This window comes from Taurulus bubalis (genome assembly GCF_910589615.1).
Source record: "Taurulus bubalis genome assembly, chromosome: 2".
Classification (NCBI taxonomy): Eukaryota; Metazoa; Chordata; class Actinopteri; order Perciformes; family Cottidae; genus Taurulus; species Taurulus bubalis.
Window position 1 is genome coordinate 5,012,809 of NC_136590.1, and position 19,876 is coordinate 5,032,684.

Sequence of the window (19,876 nt, forward strand, 5' to 3'; positions counted from 1 at the left end):
TCGTAAGCAATGTGGCGTGACGACTCGAGCCGCAACTCACAAGATGTTTGTTTAATGTTCTCCATCAGTCAACAGAATGTCATCGCTTGAGACAAACGTCCGTCATAATTTAGCAGAATCCAAAAGGTTGAAGCTGTCCGCACACGTAGATCAATGCAGAGTGCACTTCATTTGATTTGATCTCTTTGACGCTTAGTTGAGATCAAGCCAGAAGAAAAAGCAAGAAAATCTTAAAAAAGGAGCAGATTGTGAAGCTTCTACGTCTATAAAACAGTGAATGTTGTGCGCTCTGCATTACTATTGTGTAATATTGTTAAATTAAAGTAACTTTCCACACACACACACACATCGCTGAAATCTTAAAACATTAAATTCTGCAGCCGAGAGCGTCACTCTATATTTTGCTTTCTCGACTACAACAAAGAATTAACAGCTGACAATGTTCCTCCAAATATTAACTATCAAGACGTCTGTCATTATGACTGATCCAGGCTGCATGTGCCCAAAAGTAAATATGTATCATTTCTGTCCATCACTTATAAAGACAACGCAAATTTAAATCTCTACTAAACCGTGAGCTACAACCAAAAACACTTAAATCACTTCAACTGGTGCAAGATAAATACATTTTATTCTGTCTGTATATATATTATTGCTATTGTCGATTCTTTACTGTTTTTATGACTCTTTTGTCTGCTGCTGTAATCCTGCAATTTCCCCACTGCGGGACTAATAAAGGAATATCTTATTTTAAGACATTTAATGCTGGTTATAAAGAAGCATTCAGTAAAATAAGGTCACAACCAGAAACATGCAAGTTCATCAATTAAAACTAAACGTATAGATTAAGCATCTCCAACATAAATGCATGTTCTTTACAGCATTAAAGTTGTAATTAATAATAATTAAATACGGGTTTGTGAATGATAAGAAACGCCTTTGTGTAAATTCTTTATACGTCACTAGCAAAGAATGTTTTTTCTTCTTCTTTCTTTGCCAGAACAGAGTTCAACATGAAATGCACCCGTCACTAAAAGCTTTCTTCACTGGCAGTGAGTCCCATCATCCGAATCACGTTACGTCTGAAAGGCCGAGCCGGTCGACAGAGGAGCGAATCTGAACATCTATTAAATAAATATGTGGCGGGGAGAAAACGGATACCACGAAGAGACTTTAAGGGTTTTATTTGATCATCGTCCACGGAAGCCAAACGTGTTCCTGCTCGGTGAGTGTGAATTAAAGAATTAAAGCATAAAAGAAACGCTGTTAAGTAATTAAGCAACTGATATAAAACAAACAATTCAGACTGCTTATTTTTTCAATTGTCTGTTTTTCAATTTTTCAACTACGACTTGTTGCCGCTTGTTTTACTTGATTTGAATTAAGTGTTTTTTTGGATGCTTTGCAGCCCATTGGTGTTTAGACATTCCATCACACAACAACAGCGGTAGACACACCTGGTATCTTTCTAGATACGTGTGAAGACGGTATTTGTCCTAAAAAAAAGATAACTGTCCCTTTTTTTTTTTTACCTTGCATTATGACGTCTTGTTGATGTGACATCTGGAGGCGTCAGAGTTTTATCAATGTCACGTACTCGGCCATTGTTCCAGTGCTAGGGATGATGATCTCACAGCTCTGTCATCCATAGCTGGCGTATGAACAGAGCTCTAGGTTTACACGGCTGACAGAGCTGTTAGCGCCCGAGGCCACGAGCGCACAGTACCGGCCGAACCTGCTTCATGCCACTCACCACAGGGGCACCCTTAGAAACAGTGGGTGTCGTGTAACATCACATGCCAGTAGAGCACAGTTGACCCCATTGGCCTCGGGCTACCGAGCGCCTAAATTAGGATTAGGGCTCGAGAACGTGACACTGTTGATCTTTGATTTTGGAGCCATGAGGGCTCCTCTTTACTTGGGTACGCTGGTACTTCAGGGACGTCGGAGCCAACGGCTGTTTTAGGAAACATAAATTACTATATAAATATATGCTTTTGTTGATGACCAAATACTTACAAACCTATTGGCTTTGCATACCTATAAGCTTCAGCTGTACTTTGTGTTAAATGCTGAACTTCACTGTGTTAGCATTGTGTTCACGTGAACATTTAGATATAACATTTAATGTACAGCTTCAGAGCTGCTAGCATGGCAGTGTGCTCTTTGGCTTGCCCTTTTCATATAATACATCGCAAGAATGCACAAGGTAAATTGCTTGCACTGCATAATATTGTATATGTTTGCTGTAAAAGTAAGAGAAAACTCATTGGATCATAATCATAGAACTTCTAAATATATTTGTTTTAAGCTTCTTTCGCTTTATATATAAATATATTTATATATATATTATTTATTGTATATATATTGTGTATATATATATATACTTACTAAATATATTTATATATATTATTTATATGTATTATTTATAAATATATATATATATATATATATATTTGATCTATATTTGATATATTTATATTTGATATATATATATATTTATATTTGATATATTTACTTATATATATATATATATATATATATATATATATACTTTCCTTCATTCTTAAAAAAGAATATATTATATTATTTGATATATATTTTATATTATTTGATATATTTCTATATACTTTCCTTCATTCTTTAAAAAAATCATATAGATAAGAAAACCAAAATAATTAAAAACAAAGTAAAAATGTTTTTCTTATCTTTGAAAAAGATATTTAATGTCACAGATTCTTTATAATGTTAAAGATTTAATTGAATTTTGCCGTTAACAAAGTGTCAATCAAGTCCGTTTCCTCTGACCCCGCCTCCGCTGTGACGTCGGCATAGCGTAGGGGTGGGGGTGAGGGGGGGCTCCACGCGCGCTTCACGTTCTTTAAAAACGCACTAAACTCCGATTGGCCATCCGCGGCCACGTGATACGCTGCAACCAATCACGGGGCCGGATGTGAAGCGTCCACTCTCTCTGCGTGCTGGGGCCGTGAAAACGAGCAGCGGTGACGTGACACCGCGAGCTGAGCTGTGTTGTCACCAGCTGTTGTCTGGAAGACAAGGGGGGAAAAGTGGATGTGTCGACACGAGCGCGCACACACACACACATACACATACACATATATAGCAGCACGGTACCGGAAGCCTGATGGAAACACCGGAGCCTCGAGTCCCCCGGTTCTCCCGGTGCTCGTCCCGGTCACACAGCTGAAGGCATCGGGGAGACTCGCGCTGTGATAACGGACCAGGTCCGAGTTGAAGCCATCTTTTTCCTCTGCTTGTGAGTATAAAGATTTATTTCCTCACTTATAATGAACACACACACGTGTATATGCGCGTGTACATATGTATATATAATGATGTGTTGCAGTGCCTCCAGCAGTGCTAGGTAGTCCACTTGTAGCTCTTTGTAGCCACGTTACGGATTAGTTACATTTTAGGCAACTTAAAAGACAGTGGAACGAGCAGCGCTACATTGTTTACTCTTGTCACAACACTTGTTGTTGTTGAGCAGGCAGATACTGACTAATATGCAGTTATTCTTTATTTTGTTTAATTGCGAACTAGTATCTTAATTTAGCCTTAGTTGGCTGGCAGCTTCCCGTGAAATTCCTCATCGATTTGTATTAATTATAACTTCATTCAGCTGCTTTGGGTTTGAATTAAAAGCGCATATGACCAATGTTATTACAAGTAATCATGTTAAAGAAGTTGTATTGATAACACAATTGAAGTTTGGTACAGTCGTGTACTGTTATTTATGTGTCAAAATAAAATTTGATATCATATAAGACAATCTCAATCGATCAAGGGTCATTTTTACTGAAATATTATACTACTTTTATTTATGTATATAATATAAGCTATTGTTACACAATGAATAGATTACTTTAACTGTACGACTTGAGTTAGGTTATATACTTTAGGATATACTTTATTCATCCCCAAGGGGATTTGGTTGTGGCAGCAGCAAGCAGAGTTACATAGAAGACATTTAAGAACATAAAATGTGCGTAGATATATAGTATATACAGTGACTAACTAAACAATAAGTATGTATAATTAAAAGCACACTCCAGGTAGTTGCCATGTCTCTTAATACTCACATAGTTTTCTTTCTGTTTATCTTACAGCGGATGTTTAGGTTCAAACCGCCGTCATGAACGTGGGCACGGCGCACAGCGAGGTGAACCCCAACACGCGGGTGATGAACAGCCGGGGCATGTGGCTGTCCTACATCCTGGGCATCGGCCTCCTGCACGTCATCCTGCTCAGCGTGCCCTTCGCCAGCGTCTCCGCGGTCTGGACCCTCACCAACCTCATTCACAACCTGGTCAGTGTGTGTGTGTGTGTGTGTGTGTGTGTGGGGGGGGGGGAGGGTTTGTGCAGTCAACATGAGTCAGAGGGTAACAAATGTCTGCGCTGAGGTTTAAGAAGAAAAGGAAGTGAACGTGCTGCATCACCGCTCTTAGTCATTTAATTTTAAGGGCCGAGGTGTGACTCAGTCCGGATCAGCTCAGACTGTCTGTGTGGCCCTGAAGCGTCGAGTATTAAAGGGTAACTCTGGTGTTTTTTAAATGGGTTCCGTATGGAGCAAGAACGTCATCGCTCGGGGCAATTATTCACTGTCAATGTACCTCCACTAAAAGCCGCTGACAAGGCTCAGATTGTTATTATAAGTGTCTGATAATATCACGGAATATATAACCAGAGTATAACCAGAGTATTTTAGACGATGCCAAGCGACACAACAAACTCTTACAACCGCCGTTGTCTTCCCATAAAAAGCCACATGACACGATAAGAAACGGACCGGCTCGGGCTGAAGGTTTTCATTTCTCTGTCTGCTTCTTTCCAGACACTTAGAATAACAATCTGAGGCTGTCGGAGTCCAAAGCCAGCCTGTTTAGCGGCCGTTGGCTGCAGCTTTCTCACTCAATACTCAACCAAATTTAGACACAATAACACAGGGTACAGTTGGGGTTAGGCATCTTTAAGTTACATTCAGTAAAGATTGGGTTCATGGCTGACAGAAAGGTGAATGTCGATTGCGGCTCTGTGACAGGATTCCTGACACGTTTACATTTCGGCCTCTTTATCTAATATATTGAATTGTCCATTGACTTCTGTGTCAGTTAGCAGAAATGCAGTTTTTAAGTTTTCTTGACTTTCTTGACCTGCTGTTTCTGGGTCTCTAAATCAAGAATACACTCGATGAATCCGTCACCAGGCCGACATCACGTGTTCCAACATGTTCTCTCCTTTCTGTCTCTCGCTGCAGTGCATGTACCTCCTCCTCCACGCGGTCAAGGGGACGCCCTTCGAGACCCCGGACCAGGGCAAGGCCCGCCTCATGACGTACTGGGAGCAGATGGACTACGGCGTGCAGTTCACCGCGTCGCGCAAGTTCCTCACCATCACGCCGATCGTCCTGTAAGTAGCCCCTCCCCTCCCCTCCCATCCCAACGCTCCGCCCTCCGGCGGGTGACGGGTGGAAGGAACAGATGTTTGTAAAGGACGGATGTAAATGTGAATATTTGAGTGTGGGGGTCTCTATCTGCCTTCTTCAGGGTGCTGCCTCTTCTGATTTTGTTTTTACCTTTTAGCTCAGAAAAAGTGGCACAAAGTTGTACCTTTTTTACTTTGAGGTACTTTACACTTTTAATTCCAAAATGTCCTCCTCTTGCATCTCTATTTTGGAGCGTTGATTGATCAGCAGTAGGGATCGCTAATCGGTCGCTAATCGGCGGCCCCCGGACCTCTGATCTACAACCGATTGATAATTGAGAATAATTCAATTTTTACGCAGTGCTTCCACTTTAACCGGCGCAGCTTTTCCAGCCTTTAGGCTCTCGTTCGGCCATCTATAATATGTGTATTATTCAAAGAAGTACGTTGGTCAAAACTTATTTGTCGTTCTCCAAAAAGAGGAATGTGGTGGACGAGACCAGAGCCTTTAACTAAGAATAGACATGTGTTCAAGACCAGAGCGTCTCACACGTTCAGAGACCGTGGGGATTTTTAAAAGCAGCGATGTGAAGCGCCGCTACGAGACAAAGCACAACTCCTCTAACCGGACGTACCCACTCGCATCCGAAAAGAAGTCGCACAAAATAAAAAAAAGAGATGAATATGATCAGAATCCAAACATAACATCTGTCCAACAACGATGTAAAGAGACAATAGAGCATTTTTCAAAGTTTAAGTACTTTATGTTTTAAAGGCTTTCTGTTATGTATTTAATTTGTTTTAATCCAGCCCTTATTCTAAAATGATTTATTATTCGATGTGTGTGTACATATTATTTAAAATTCATCCAGTTCAATTTGAAGGCTGACAATAAAATATTGTCCAATTGAACTTTCTTTAATTGATTTGTCGGTTGTTGACGACATAAAAACGTTTAAACAACTTCAATACATATGAAACTAAATCATAGATATTATTGTGATGTTCTGGACCTTTTAAGTTTTTATCTTACTGGCCTTCGCTGAATTTTATCTGAATATCACCGACTCATAGCCAAGCTCACAAGTTATTAAAGGTACATTGTGTAAAGCCTCCTCACCTGTTTAAAGTAATAAGAGGTGCATTTTTTACCTGAAACTGGGTTCATACAATCTAATTTAATCTAACTAACAGCAGGGCAATAACACGCCAAATTTGATCCACTGCTCTCCTGTTGTCTTGTGGCCCTCCGGGGGGTGACGGGTGGAGGGAACAGATGTTTGTAAAGGACGGATGTAAATGTGAATACACGCTGGGAATCAACTGGGCCTCCAGTTCACGTTAGCATCCGTCTGTTTGTTGTGACACTATTTTTTTTTAATCCTTTAATCCCGTAGACAAACTATGAAATCGTTCTGCAGCTGCAGCGACTCAGAGCTCTGCAGGTGCCGGTGGGCTAGCTGGCTAGCATGTTAATTTCAGTTCACATCTCTGCAACACAATACATCGTTCATCTTTTGACTATTTTTAAACAAAACGCACCGGCCACATCTTACTCATGGAACCCATTGTTTAAAGCACAGCCCGCTTTTCTGCTTCCGTCTCCTTTTCTGTCCGTCTCAAACAGCAGAGCTCAGTTTCCAGGAAGCACTCTGGCTCCCCGGGGTGGATTCGCCAGCTCAGCATGAACACTGTAGTGATAGCAGCTTTTTGCAAGTGCACACTCAAAGTCCTTTTAGGTTTACAATCCGGAGCCGGCAACAGGAGCACCGCTGGTCACTCTCTAGGCTCCAGATGGAAAAGCTGCACATCTGTGGAAGTCTTATTCTGAGCTCACAAAAGTCCCTGCTGTTGCATCAATATATATATATATATATATATATATATATATATATATATATATATATATATATCAGATCGGCGTAGCTCCTTATTGACTCTCGTGTTTCACACAGTCAGGGTTCACTCTCACTTCACAGCCTTTCTGAATGCTTCCCTGGTCTGAGCGGCGGATTTTGTTCCCATGAACTTGTCTCGCAATCCCCGTTGTTCAGCATGTTGAAACAGCCGAGTTATGAGTGAGGAAACATCTTCCTGTGATCCTCAGAGGACACCGAGTGAAAGATCACCGAAGATCACACAAACTAAAAGAGGAACAAAGATTAATATTATTCTGGAGACTGTAGAACAGGATGGAAGAAATGGCGCAACCGTCTGGTGTATGGAAACCGTATGAACCGCATGCACGTGGCAATTTTAACCAAACCACTCCGTCTCTTTCTGGATCTTTTCAATGTTAATAACCACGTACAATAAAAAGGAACCTGTGGCTGCAGCTCTCTGGCTGCTTTCATCTTTTGGTAGTTATTCTTTTGGCGAGTGCCGGCCACTGGAAACGAGGAAATCCGTGACAGGATTTTGACAACAGCCTCGGACTGTTCCCATCTAGGGGGAGATACTCAGATTCTAGTGAGGATGTCCTCTGGTCATGTTCTCTGATGGAGGCAGACCACGAGAAATAGTGACGGCGTGTTTATTAGTGTCGGAAATGCTTTTGAAATCCTAAACTCGTATTGATATCAACACTGGCAGGCAGCGACTGTGGGACAGTTAGACTCAAGTCTAACTTAAGTCGCTCATTATAAACTTGTCATTAGCTGGAGAGCCAATGTACTGATACACTAGCTGTGGTTGAATAATACGTTTTACATTATTAGTGCAGATGTAATAACATTAGCCTATATCCATTTTAAAGGCAAAATACTTTTAAAGGAAAGTTTTCATTGCATTGCAGTATCCTGTTTTAAAGTGATCACATACCAGCTAACTAATGCTATATGATAATGCTGTGTGCTCATAGATAGAGTGATGATGCAATCAGTACTTTTACACTAAAAAAGCGCTTTCATTTGAATCAGTTAATTCAATATATTCTTGACCTCGTTCTGTTCCTCCGGCTTGAGGGGACATGAATAAAGATAATCTGTTACTCCCTCCTCCTCCTCCAGGTACATACTCACCAGCTTCTACACCAAGTACGATCGGGCCCATTTCCTGGTCAACACGGTGTCCTTGCTCACGGTCCTCATCCCCAAGCTGCCCCAGCTGCACGGTGTGAGGATCTTTGGGATTAACAAGTACTGACGAGGCGGAAGAGGACACCTCCTCCTCCTCCTCGCTCCCCCGTGGACCCGCTGAGTGCACGCAGAGTATCAGGCCTCCGGTTTTTGGCCGAGGATCTGTAGGCTCTCTGGCTCCGGACTCTGCTGAGCGGCACTCTAAACGAAGCCCACCGGGTGGTACCGAGCCTCGAGGAACGGAGACGCAATACGGAGGGAAGGTGTGCTCGTTTGTGGCCGCTCTCCTTTTCTCAGAGACTATTATTATTATTATTATTATTATGATGTCCATTTCTGCAGAAAGTGTCAGAAATGACACGTTCCTGATGTGTCGGAGGGGCGAGGACAATGTGGTCGCACGCGTCACGCGCCATTTTGCACCCCGGCTGTAATCAAAAAGTTATTTTGTGTGTAATGATACACTCGCTGTATTTATTCAGCTGCACTTCCTCTTTCTGGTGCCCGGAGGAGAGAAACAATACTTTCATGACATGGTGAAGGCCGACCTGCGAAGCGCTGCAGAGGCGAGGCACGCAGAAGCCACAGGGCTCTATATTTAGGCGCTCTGCTCTGGGGGGAAGGCCCAGATTGCGAAGTACAGCAACTCTTTATTTTCGTCTGACCGTTTCCATATTTGGACTCCTGTTGTGCTGGTTTATGTCACAGGAAGCCGGCTGAGGAAAGAATGCGCAAGAGCTCTCGACTGATTCAACAAAAGGTCCTGTGGTACTAAGTTAAGAGAGGTTTCTCAACCATGTTATGTCTGCATCTCAGCTTGGAACCTGCAGGGAAATTGCACGCCGAGTTACCAGTTTATTAGGTACGCCTGGTGTAATCTGATCCGAAGTCGTAGCCCCTGGAGTGAATCCTGAAACACTAAAAAAGGTGTTTTTTCGAATGTTTTTTTTCCACACTCACTTACTTCAATGAATTTTACAGAATATTAGAGACGCCTCGAAGTGAACGCCCAGATTTTTTTTCTCAAGAGGATCAAGTTCTCCCTATTCAGCTGGTCAAAAGAAGCTGCAGCTGTACTGAAGCATGTGCTAAAGGGATTCCGAGTTATGTCACAAAGATGCATGTCCAAAAGGTAATATGTCACTGTGCGTATAAAAAAAATAATTTCTTTTTATTGCAAGTCTAATGCATGTGTATGATTTTTATTTTATTTTTTGCAGTGTCCATTTCACCAGTTTACAATGGCAGTACGTCATTTTCACGTTCATAAAGGTATTTGGGACGTCTGCTAGAACATGTTTACATGCTTTGATGTTCAGAAAACACTTTCTTTTTCTCACACGGTCTCTCTGAATATACCCTGTATCCATCCTCCGTTTTAGCGCCTGTCTCTTTAAGAGAAAGAGCTGCTCTGATTGGCTAGCAAGAAATATGGTGCATCTTTTTAGGTTCAGTGTTGTCAAAATGGAAGATGGGTTTTTAAAGAGACATGCAGAGATTGAATATGTTCTTTCCTTAATTGAAATTTTTTTTTTTCTTTTAAATATATCTAAACAGTGTTGGTCACACATCTTACAGCAGTAGTATTGGTAGTTGCCATAGTAGCATATATATTAATATTACTGACTGGTAGAAATAGTAGAAGTGACTATCAGTTTAATCTTTTAAGGGAGACAAAAGGACATTTTTTTATTATTTTGATTTTGTTTCATATTATCTTTTTAATTATTGCTGAACCCCAAAAAGTTGTATTATTTGATTTTTTTTTTCTCCACAGATTGATGTATTTAATTTGCATAATTTGACCAAAAGACAAAAAAAAACATGTACCAAAGAATTATGGTTTTGTAAATACGAGTTTCACGTATTCATCATGAAGAGATATCGTCTCCATAAAGGGCTTTATGTAATATTTCACAGCACAAAGTGATCATTTTTTTTTTTTTTTTTTTACTGGACCGTTTACTTTTTATGAAAGAAGGTTGAACTGAATGTTGATTAAAAAAAAGTAAAACAGTGGCTTCTGTTTGTCGATGGTGTGCTCGTGTGCTTTTTCAAAGGAGTTGTCAACATGTGATCTTCTGTCAGAGTGCTTCAACCAAAATACAGTATTTTTCAAGTATCGGCTCAAAATCCTTTATTTCTGCTTTTGTATTGTTTTATTTTTTTTTAACCTCTTAACATTCCTGTAAAATTTGACGAAAAACGCCTATCCAGGTATACCCAAAGTAAATTGGAAGCTGTACTTGAACTATTTGGAGTAAATGCATGGTCTTGGTCTCTTTTGAAAGGTAACACTCTGAAGCTTTTTTCCCTCAATAGTCAGAATCACTTTAAGTGCTGCTGACACTGAGTTATATGAGTTTGAACACACTAAAGTATAAGGTTTTTATTTCCGCCTGAACATTTCTTTGTCAATAGATGCCTGTAGATAAATGGGACTTATGGACTGGAAAACACAATGGGACCATAGCCTGAAGCCTTTTCTAGTCGAAGTAAAAAGCAGATAACAATATCACAGAAAATGAATATTTTTTTCTTCTTGAGATTGAAAATATTCCTGAGATATATATATATATATATGTATATATATATATATATAATTAAAAAGGCTTATAGTCTTGCAAACTTATAGAGGTACTACCAGTATTGCTGACACAGAGAAAATGAAGTATAAATGCATTTTTATGCTAATTCAATGACATACTGAGGATCTATGAGCAGAAGTCTGTTCTGGTGAAGCTGAAGCCTGTTGGGATCATCTCCACCCCCTCTTGTTTAGACTCGTTTTTTAGGAAATTTCATTGGCTGTACGAAACGCCTGTCATCTGAGCTGTACGACGTGACAGGCTTGAGCCACGTAAGAAAATAGAGGCTGAGCCTGAACTTCAACGTAGCTTCTGGTTGGGTAATGTAGCCTGTCAGTCAGGACATGAAGCTCCTATTTGTTCAAGTGGGGATCCAATACAAAGCTTAGATTTTGGTGGTCATTTTGATACAGAGTTTGTGCTCCCACGCAAACATGACTTTCTGCTAAAAGCAAAACTGCTTTCGTTCATATCTTCCAGCTGATATGATATTATGCAACGCCAGTTGGTGGATATTTATGGATGTAATCACGTGTTTTGGACTAAATCTTTTATGGGATTTATTTTTATTGGACCTTTACGACGTAACAACGCCGTTTTTGTTGGAATGTTATGGATTTATGGAGCAATATGAGGCGTCATCGGTGAGTTGCCTGGATTTTGATATCGTTTGTTTGTTTGTTGTTGTCTGACAAAAGTCTCGTTTGTAGCTGCTGTGGTGGTCTGATCTTGAAATGGGTTACATAGCTGGAATCACAAGAATCGTAGGTTTCCAGAAACATATGGCGCTCGTACCGGGGGTACAGTGTACACTAGAATCTACAGTAAAATGTTAACACAACGTACACTATATGTACAGTAAAACGTTAACAGGTTAATAAACACATGGCGAAATGCCTGTACCTTCGTGGAAATGTTTACGTTACATCGTTAACAGGTTGCGCATGAGCGCTTTGCCGATTGCATCTCCCAAAAAAAAATACAGATCTAAGCTCAACGTTAAGCATTTCAGTATGAATTCAGCATTGACCATTTTGTTACAATTTAGCTGAGGCGTGAACATGTTTCCTCCTCCAAAGTGGGGCGTGACAGAACAAGTTTGAGAACCACTGTCTTATACCATACAGTGCAGATAACAGGAAGGGGGTTAAACAAATTATTATCACCGCTACATTTTCATTTTGTTTTCTTTCACTGGCAGCAATTGGCTTCCATACTTTTTAAACCTGTAGGGTCCTCCTGCCCTTTTTTGTGGCTTTAATTATCAACTAGTCGGGAATATAGATATTAAGATCACATAGATGTTATTAATCTAAACTTCTCATCTTTTAAATTAGACTTGAAGTGTCATAAGAGTCCAGTTCAAGGGTGAAAACATATTTTTTTAACGACACATCTCAGGAAAGTCCACCAGAAAACCAGACTAATAAAAACAACCCGATGGTCCTGAACCCTCCAGCTTGAGCGCTCGGCTTCAAATCTAAAACTTAAGCCTCTCTTTATGCCGACGTTGCAAGCTGATACAGGCTCGCTCCGTCACACAACACCGGAGGCTTGTTAAACATTGATTAAGTGAAAGTAATGACGAGGTATTAGAGTGAATATCACGTCGGATTAACTGCTGGGGAAAGCAGAAGATCTCTCATGTAAAGAACAACAGCTGTCGTCTTTTCATTCTATGATTATGTTCATTTATAATTCGAGTTATTGAAACTTTTAAAGGTCGTTCTAGTTGGTTCTTGTTTAATTTTCCGGGTGAACAAGGCTGAAAGCATATAATTGCAATGTATATGAGACCAGGCAGATAAATAGAGCTCATCAATGCTCAATCTAGTGGAGGAAATGTCATTATTTTGTCTTCCACACTGCAGTCAGTGCTTCTTTAAAGATCTTATTGATACTGTAATGTCGGCCATGTTCATCCAGGAATGATGAATTCTTCAGTATTACAAGTGCAATAATGCAAAAAGGCCTTTTGCACTCAACATGAAAAGAACCGTGCACCTTTTAATCCTCATGATGAGGTAATTTGCATCGTTGCTGTTGGACGAGACAATTATTTATTATAAACTTTCAAGAAAGGAAAAACAAGTATCTAGGTTGTTTTTTGTGGTCGTTCTGGGGTGTTTCTTTGTGTGCCACATTTAAAAAAATCAGACCACAGTACAGTAAACATGTCACATTGGAGATTAAATGTATTTTAACTTCCACAAAAACATTGCTTTCCCCTGAAGCACGCTCATCTCTCAGAATGTCCATTTATACACTGAGCCTTCAGCGGCATGTTTGAGTTAATTATCTCTTTATTGAAGTACAATTTATAATTTAAATGATTTTAAGCCTGATTACTCTTCCCCTGCAGATGAGCGTGTACAGTCTTACATTTTCATATTCTTTATTTCTATATACATACATCATATGAGCTTCAGGAGACCGATCGCTTCGGGCCGATGTGGGTTTGTGAAAGAGAGTTCATGATCCAATTAAGTGAATTATATCCCACAATAACAGACGTGGAGAGTAAACGGCTGCATGCGGAATGGTAACTGCTATAAAAAGATTTAAAAAAAAGTGAAATATGAAGGATTAGGAGCTGATTCACTACTTTAGTAGTTTGTTTTTTAACACAGTAGTACTTCAAAAACAAACCAGCCCTCTCCAGCAGAGGGCAGCAGATGGCTGCCGTCGACCTTAATGTGAAGTGACATTCAGCCCCTATAAATAGGAGCGCCTCCAAGGAGAGATTATTTGTCTTTCATCTCTCTTGTCTTTTTGTCCGGAGGGTTTCTCTGCTCATTCACTCATTTACAGTCTCCTGCACATCACTGGAATAGTCCTCACTTTGACAAGAAACACACACACACACGATGAAACAATATTTATACACAAATATGATTGTGTAAAACTGAAAATGTGTTATAGTGTTCTGCTCCCCCGTGAAAAAAAGATATATACATGTTGACTTGTAACAGTTACTGGTAAAACACATCCACAGTGTGTTTTATGCAGGAAGAAGGCTGTATCTTTAATAAAAAATTTAAAAAAAACATTTCACTACTCATCACATTATTTATATATTTATATCTTATTTACTGTACAGTCTCTCTCCCTCCATTCACACTCTTGGCTCCGCCCCCGACATCCACATCAGTAAAATGCATGATTCATAATAATCTCATGAATAATAGTAACTGTCTGCATGAAATACTTGCTCATAATACTTTTTGTTAATAATGAAGTAATATGGACTTCTACTTGCAATTGAGTATTTTTAAGGAGTAGTACTTTTATACAAGAAAACAAACTAAACTTGTTTTTTTCTTTTGAAGGTAAATAAATACATTTATAAAATTAATTTTGACTTCTCTAGGGGTTTGAATGACCTTCACACGTATAGCAGAGTACTTCTTACATTGTTGTGTATTAGTACTTTTACTGAAGTACATGATCTTGCTCGGGTCATACAGCTGTGTGTATGTGATTGTTTACACGTTAAATGAAGTCAGAGGGAATCTAATATCATGAAGAATCATGAATATCTCATTCAATGTTTTTCTTTTTTTTTATCCTGACTCATCCTGTAACTAAACGTTCGTGTACAGCCGCATGTCTGCTGGAGTCACATGACCGCCACACACCCGACATCTTCATTCAATATGGATCCCCTCTCTCTCTTCTGCTGTGCATGGGGCGAGATAAAAACACACAACACATCATAGATTCCCTCTCGGTTCCTCCCGCTGTGACATTGACACGAAAGGACCAGATAACGAGTGTTTCATGTGGGAGGAAAGAAGGGAAGCGTTACAGTACGGTGCAGCTTCACTGTAAATAGAACCAAACCAGAGCCGGATCAATGAGCCATGAGCTCTGGGTGCCTCCCACCCCGTGGGGCCCTCTGAGGACTGTTTTTTAAGGTCATGGCTCTGCCAAACGCGGGGAATCCTCCGTGCCGAAGTGTCGTTAGAAGTAGAAATAGATGCACGAAGCAGACGGCGTTGATTATATTTGTCTCTAAGAAACAGAATCAGGCCTTTTATTCTATTTGGGAAATAACTTCATGGAGTTTCCTTATTGACATGGAGCAACCTGTCAATCACCTTGTAGCCCCGTCCCTAAAACGTCCCCTGCTTTATGGTCTGTTTGACTCTAAATGACCATAATTTACTAAGTGAACATCATGCTGTATTGAAGAAGGCTTGAAACTAGAGATTGAGACATAAACTCATGTTTACAATGTTTACTGAGGGAATAAATCAAGAGAAGTAGAGTCATTTATTTAGACTTCTATACAACCAGAGGAGTCGCCCCCTGGTGGTTAGGAGAGAGAATGAAGCTTTAACACATGAAGCATATACTTCTATACAACCAGAGGAGTCCCCCCCTGGTGGTCAGGAGAAAGAATGCAAGTTTTAAGACTCTTCAACTTCTGTGACACTTTATCAGAAAGAAAGAAAAAGAGAAAGAAAGGAAAAACCACCGCAACATTTTAAACAAACAAAAAGGCCTCCTCGTTTACTGGCAACGGGAACTGACGGTAAAAACCTGCGTTTACGTGCTAATTCTTGTTGAAGAAGAGTCAAAATATTATTTGATTTTGATTTAAATGCCTCCAAGTCTGATTGGTGGACGAATAATGTGACAACATTTTACCAAAGAAGCCCCGCCCACTTAAAACCATTGAGAGGAGCACATAAGCAAGAAAATAAAACCATGTCTCACGTGAAACAACCAAAACGCTTCAATCTTTGGCAGAAAACCTTTGACCGCCGCTCTCACAGTGAGACTTGGATTAGATAAACTGCTTTTCAGGGCCTCTGAGGGCCTTTTTGTGGCCCCCAAATCGCGTTTGTTACTCGACACTAAAGGAGTTACTTGTGTTACCCGCTTTCATAAACTAGAAACAAACAATTGAAAATGAGAAACTGTGTCACTTGAGCACCGCAGCTTCCCAGAGTGAACTCTCTGCAGGGGGGCGGAGCCAGGAGTCAACTCCCACCGCCTCACTGAGACCCATCACGTCGAGGCCTCATGAATATTCATTCGCTGCTCTTGTTTCACATTATTAACGGAGTCGTTCCACCTCGATGATAAGATTCATGATCGACGTCCGGAGTTTGAATCCGGCGGCGGTGTGATATCTTTTCACCGGACATTAAATTCAGTGGACGCTCCAGAAATGCAGTCATAAATAAAACACATCACGGCTAAAGAGACGGGCCTAATTAGCTTTCACTCTGCAGCTATTTAGCAGCGCATTGCCGGGTATTAAGCCATGACTAAATCTGAACACTCCTAATTAATTACCTAGGGCTTACTGAGCATTTAGTGCTGGCTTTGTGCTATTTTTTTGTTTTGTTTTATTCCCCTCCTCTTCAAGGACAGCCAGCTCTATTGTTTCCCAACACTGTTCGTCTGTGTGTGTGTGTGTGTGTGTGTGTGTGTGTGTGTGTGTGTGTGTGTGTGTGTGTGTGTGTGTGTGTGTGTGAGGAAGAAGAGGGAGGAAGAAGATGCTGAGAAGCAGAAGCAGTGGTCTGTAGTTTGAAGACTGATTCTGTTCTTTTATTTTATTTTTATGCAATATATTTAAAATTTCACTGTTTTTAGAGTCAAATAGACAGATAGATAGATAGATAGATAGATAGATAGATAGATAGATAGATAGATAGATAAGACAATTTTCACCACAGCAGCATTTATTTACACAAAAACATTTAATGATATTAAATTAACTAAACAATAGTGAAAAGATCTGACCAAACAAACACCAGTGTAATGGTGTTATAGTTCCAGTTGTTAAAGGTCAAATAGAATTGCTGTGTCTTTGATGTGTAGTTGAATGCTTCTTTGAGTCGGGTGACTCTGGGATCTGGATGAATGACATCATCGTCTTCTGGCTCCTGCAGGATCATTTCATCTGCTCCACAAACACAATTACTCTCCAGAGGAAGGCTCAGGCTGTGGAGACGTCTGGAGGTGTTGGGAAGACTCACGGCACACGGCCGTACATACGTCTCTCTGACTGACGCGCTGGTATCCGTCTGACCTTTTAGTCTCTTTTTAATCTCTGTAAGTGTTCCGGGTGGAGAACAACACATCCATCAGGTCTGAGCACGGAGGGATGCAATCTTGCAGTCTTTCACTCGCTGGTGAAACAAGAACTACTGCCGTGTAGAAACACTCAGTTACAGGTAAACGCCCTGCAGTCAACATGCTGCTGAATTAAAAGTACAAAAGGATTTTGCTTCATAGTATATTTGAAGTACTTTTTTTGCATTTTGGAACAATGTACACTGGATTATATTTATCAATGCTTTGCAGCTGGTAAAGATGGAGCTATTTAATATATGAATGTATATACTGCTGGGTAGCTTGTGAATTTCACCCAGGGGGAATTGTCTCATTGATATAATAATATCATTATTTAATTATGTTGTCAAATACATTTTTAAAAAGTACATTATTTCCCTCTGAGTTGTAGGGGAGTTGACGTATAATCTAGCCGCACATTTAAATACTCAAATACAAGTTTCTATAAATAACTGAGTTCTTTCCTCCACTGCTCCTCTACGTAAATGTGATCTATGCTCAAAGGAGAGCAGGAAGATAAAAAAACACCACTTTGTACACTAAATAGTTATTAATGATACACTTCTTCTTTTTTTTTTTTTTTTTTACCCATGTGTCCAAAGACAAGACAAGATGAGATGAGATGAGATGAGATGAGACAAGAGGAGACAAGATGAGACGAGATGAGATGAGGCAAGATGAGATGAGACAAGATGAGACAAGATGAGACAAGATGAGACGAGATGAGATGAGATGAGGCAAGATGAGATAAGATGAGTTGAGATGAGATGTGATAAGATGAGATGAGATGAGATTAGATAAGACAAGATGAGATGAGATGAGACAAGATGAGACAAGATGAGACGAGATGAGACAAGATGAGACGAGATGAGATGAGATAAGATGAGATGTGATGAGATGAGACAAGATGAGATAAGATGAGATGAGATGTGATAAGATGAGACAAGATGAGATAAGATGAGATGAGATGAGACAAGATGAGACAAGATGAGACAAGATGAGACGAGATGAGATGAGACAAGATGAGACAAGATGAGATGAGATGAGACAAGATGAGACAAGATGAGACAAGATGAGACGAGATGAGATGAGACAAGATGAGATAAGATGAGATGAGATGTGATAAGATGAGATGAGACAAGATGAGATAAGATGAGTTGAGATGAGATGAGATAAGATAAGATGAGATAAGATAAGATGAGATAAGATGAGATAAGATCAGATCAGATGAGATAAGATCAGATGAGATCAGATGAGATAAGATGAGATGAGATAAGATGAGATAAGATCAGATCAGATGAGATAAGATAAGATGAGATAAGATAAGATGAGATAAGATGAGATAAGATCAGATCAGATGAGATAAGATCAGATGAGATAAGATGAGATAAGATAAGATGAGATAAGATGAGATAAGATCAGATCAGATGAGATAAGATAAGATGAGATAAGATGGCCTCAGTTGTTCTGCAAGATGCCGTCTTTGCACCGGTTCAAGATAACGTGTGACTCATCTTCTCTCTCTCTCTCTCTCTCCCTCTCTCTCCCCCTCTCTCACCCCTCCCTCCCTCTCTGTCTCCTCTGTCTCCCTCTCTCTCCCCTCCCTCCCTCTCTGTCTCCTCTCTCCCCGTCTCCCCCTCTCCCTCTCTCTCCCTCTCTCCCCTTCTCTCTCTTTCTCCCTCTCTCCCTTTCTCTCTCTCCCTCCCTCTCCTGTATAAAAACAGGCGAGGTTGGCAGCCCTGAATGTAAATCATTGAACTTAAATCCCTCTATAACATTATATGTATATGTATATATATATTGCTGTTGCAAAGTTAATCTCGCTTTGCATCGAGTGACAAAAGTTCAGAGCTTCCCTGGTGAAGAACATCCTCTCCAACGGGGTGAATATGTTGGATATTAATAATTGAATCCATACTGTACTGTCTGTCCTTTTTCAATCAAGCCGCTCAACCGTTGGAGACCTTCAACGTCAAATTGAATGCGTCTTACCAGAGTCTCATTGACAGCTGCTGCCTGAGGCCATGAGTCCTGGAAATGATTAGAGGAGATGCTTCTACTTTGAACTTTGGACAATTGTTGCATTCAAACTTTAAAAAAGAGGCTTTTATTGAATACGATCATGAGAACAAGTGATATCTCTTCTTCTGAGTAAGATAACACAAAGTATTGTATTTATTTCTGACTGCAGCCTTCTGTGAAAACCATACAATCAGGTGTATTCTCTCGAGAAAAGGCCCTCTGAGCGGTTTATTTTGCTGAAGGAACCCGGAGAAGTGGTGAAAAAATCTGGCGATCCATTTTGACGTCCTCTCTCTCTCTCTCTCTCTCTCTCTCTCTCTCTCTCTCTCTCTCTCTCTCTCTCTCTCTCTGTGTTCATGGATTAAAAACAGTTGTACAAAAAGTGTTTTTCTTCTTCTTTGAAAACAGGTGAAAAAATAAATCAAAATGTTTGTTGTTGTAATTCTTATTTCGGCCACAAGAGGCCTTTAGCGTTAGCCAATCACTTGAAGGGCCATCGCCATTAAAGGCTTCATAAATACTAAGACACCGATTCCACGTCTGTCACGCAACTTTTTAATGCAAGATGCAATGAGCAGTTGGATGTCACTGCTTTTAATGATGCTTAATTGGCTTCCTGGTGGAGGCATGTGGTTTTTATTCAGAGCTCACTGT

General features: G+C 40.2%; 1 protein-coding gene across 1 annotated transcript; it reads left to right on the top strand.

Annotated features, from left to right (window-relative positions):
• The first annotated feature begins 3,164 nt into the window (after window positions 1–3,164).
• Window positions 3,165–10,497, top strand: ormdl3 (ORMDL sphingolipid biosynthesis regulator 3). The gene is made up of 4 exons (XM_079234831.1): window positions 3,165–3,277; window positions 4,131–4,330; window positions 5,279–5,430; window positions 8,454–10,497. Exons 2-4 carry the CDS (start codon window positions 4,157–4,159, stop codon window positions 8,587–8,589), a joined length of 462 nt encoding a protein of 153 aa, XP_079090957.1. The 5' UTR covers window positions 3,165–3,277; window positions 4,131–4,156; the 3' UTR covers window positions 8,590–10,497.
• The last annotated feature ends 9,379 nt before the right edge of the window (window positions 10,498–19,876 follow it).

Coding starts and splice junctions, on each gene's coding strand:
- ormdl3 (XM_079234831.1), top strand. CDS start 4,157: ATGAACGTGGGCACGGCGCACAGCGAGGTGAACCCCAACACGCGGGTG. Junction 4,331..5,278: donor CCAACCTCATTCACAACCTG/GTCAGTGTGTGT, acceptor CTCTCGCTGCAG/TGCATGTACCTCCTCCTCCA. Junction 5,431..8,453: donor ACCATCACGCCGATCGTCCT/GTAAGTAGCCCC, acceptor CTCCTCCTCCAG/GTACATACTCACCAGCTTCT.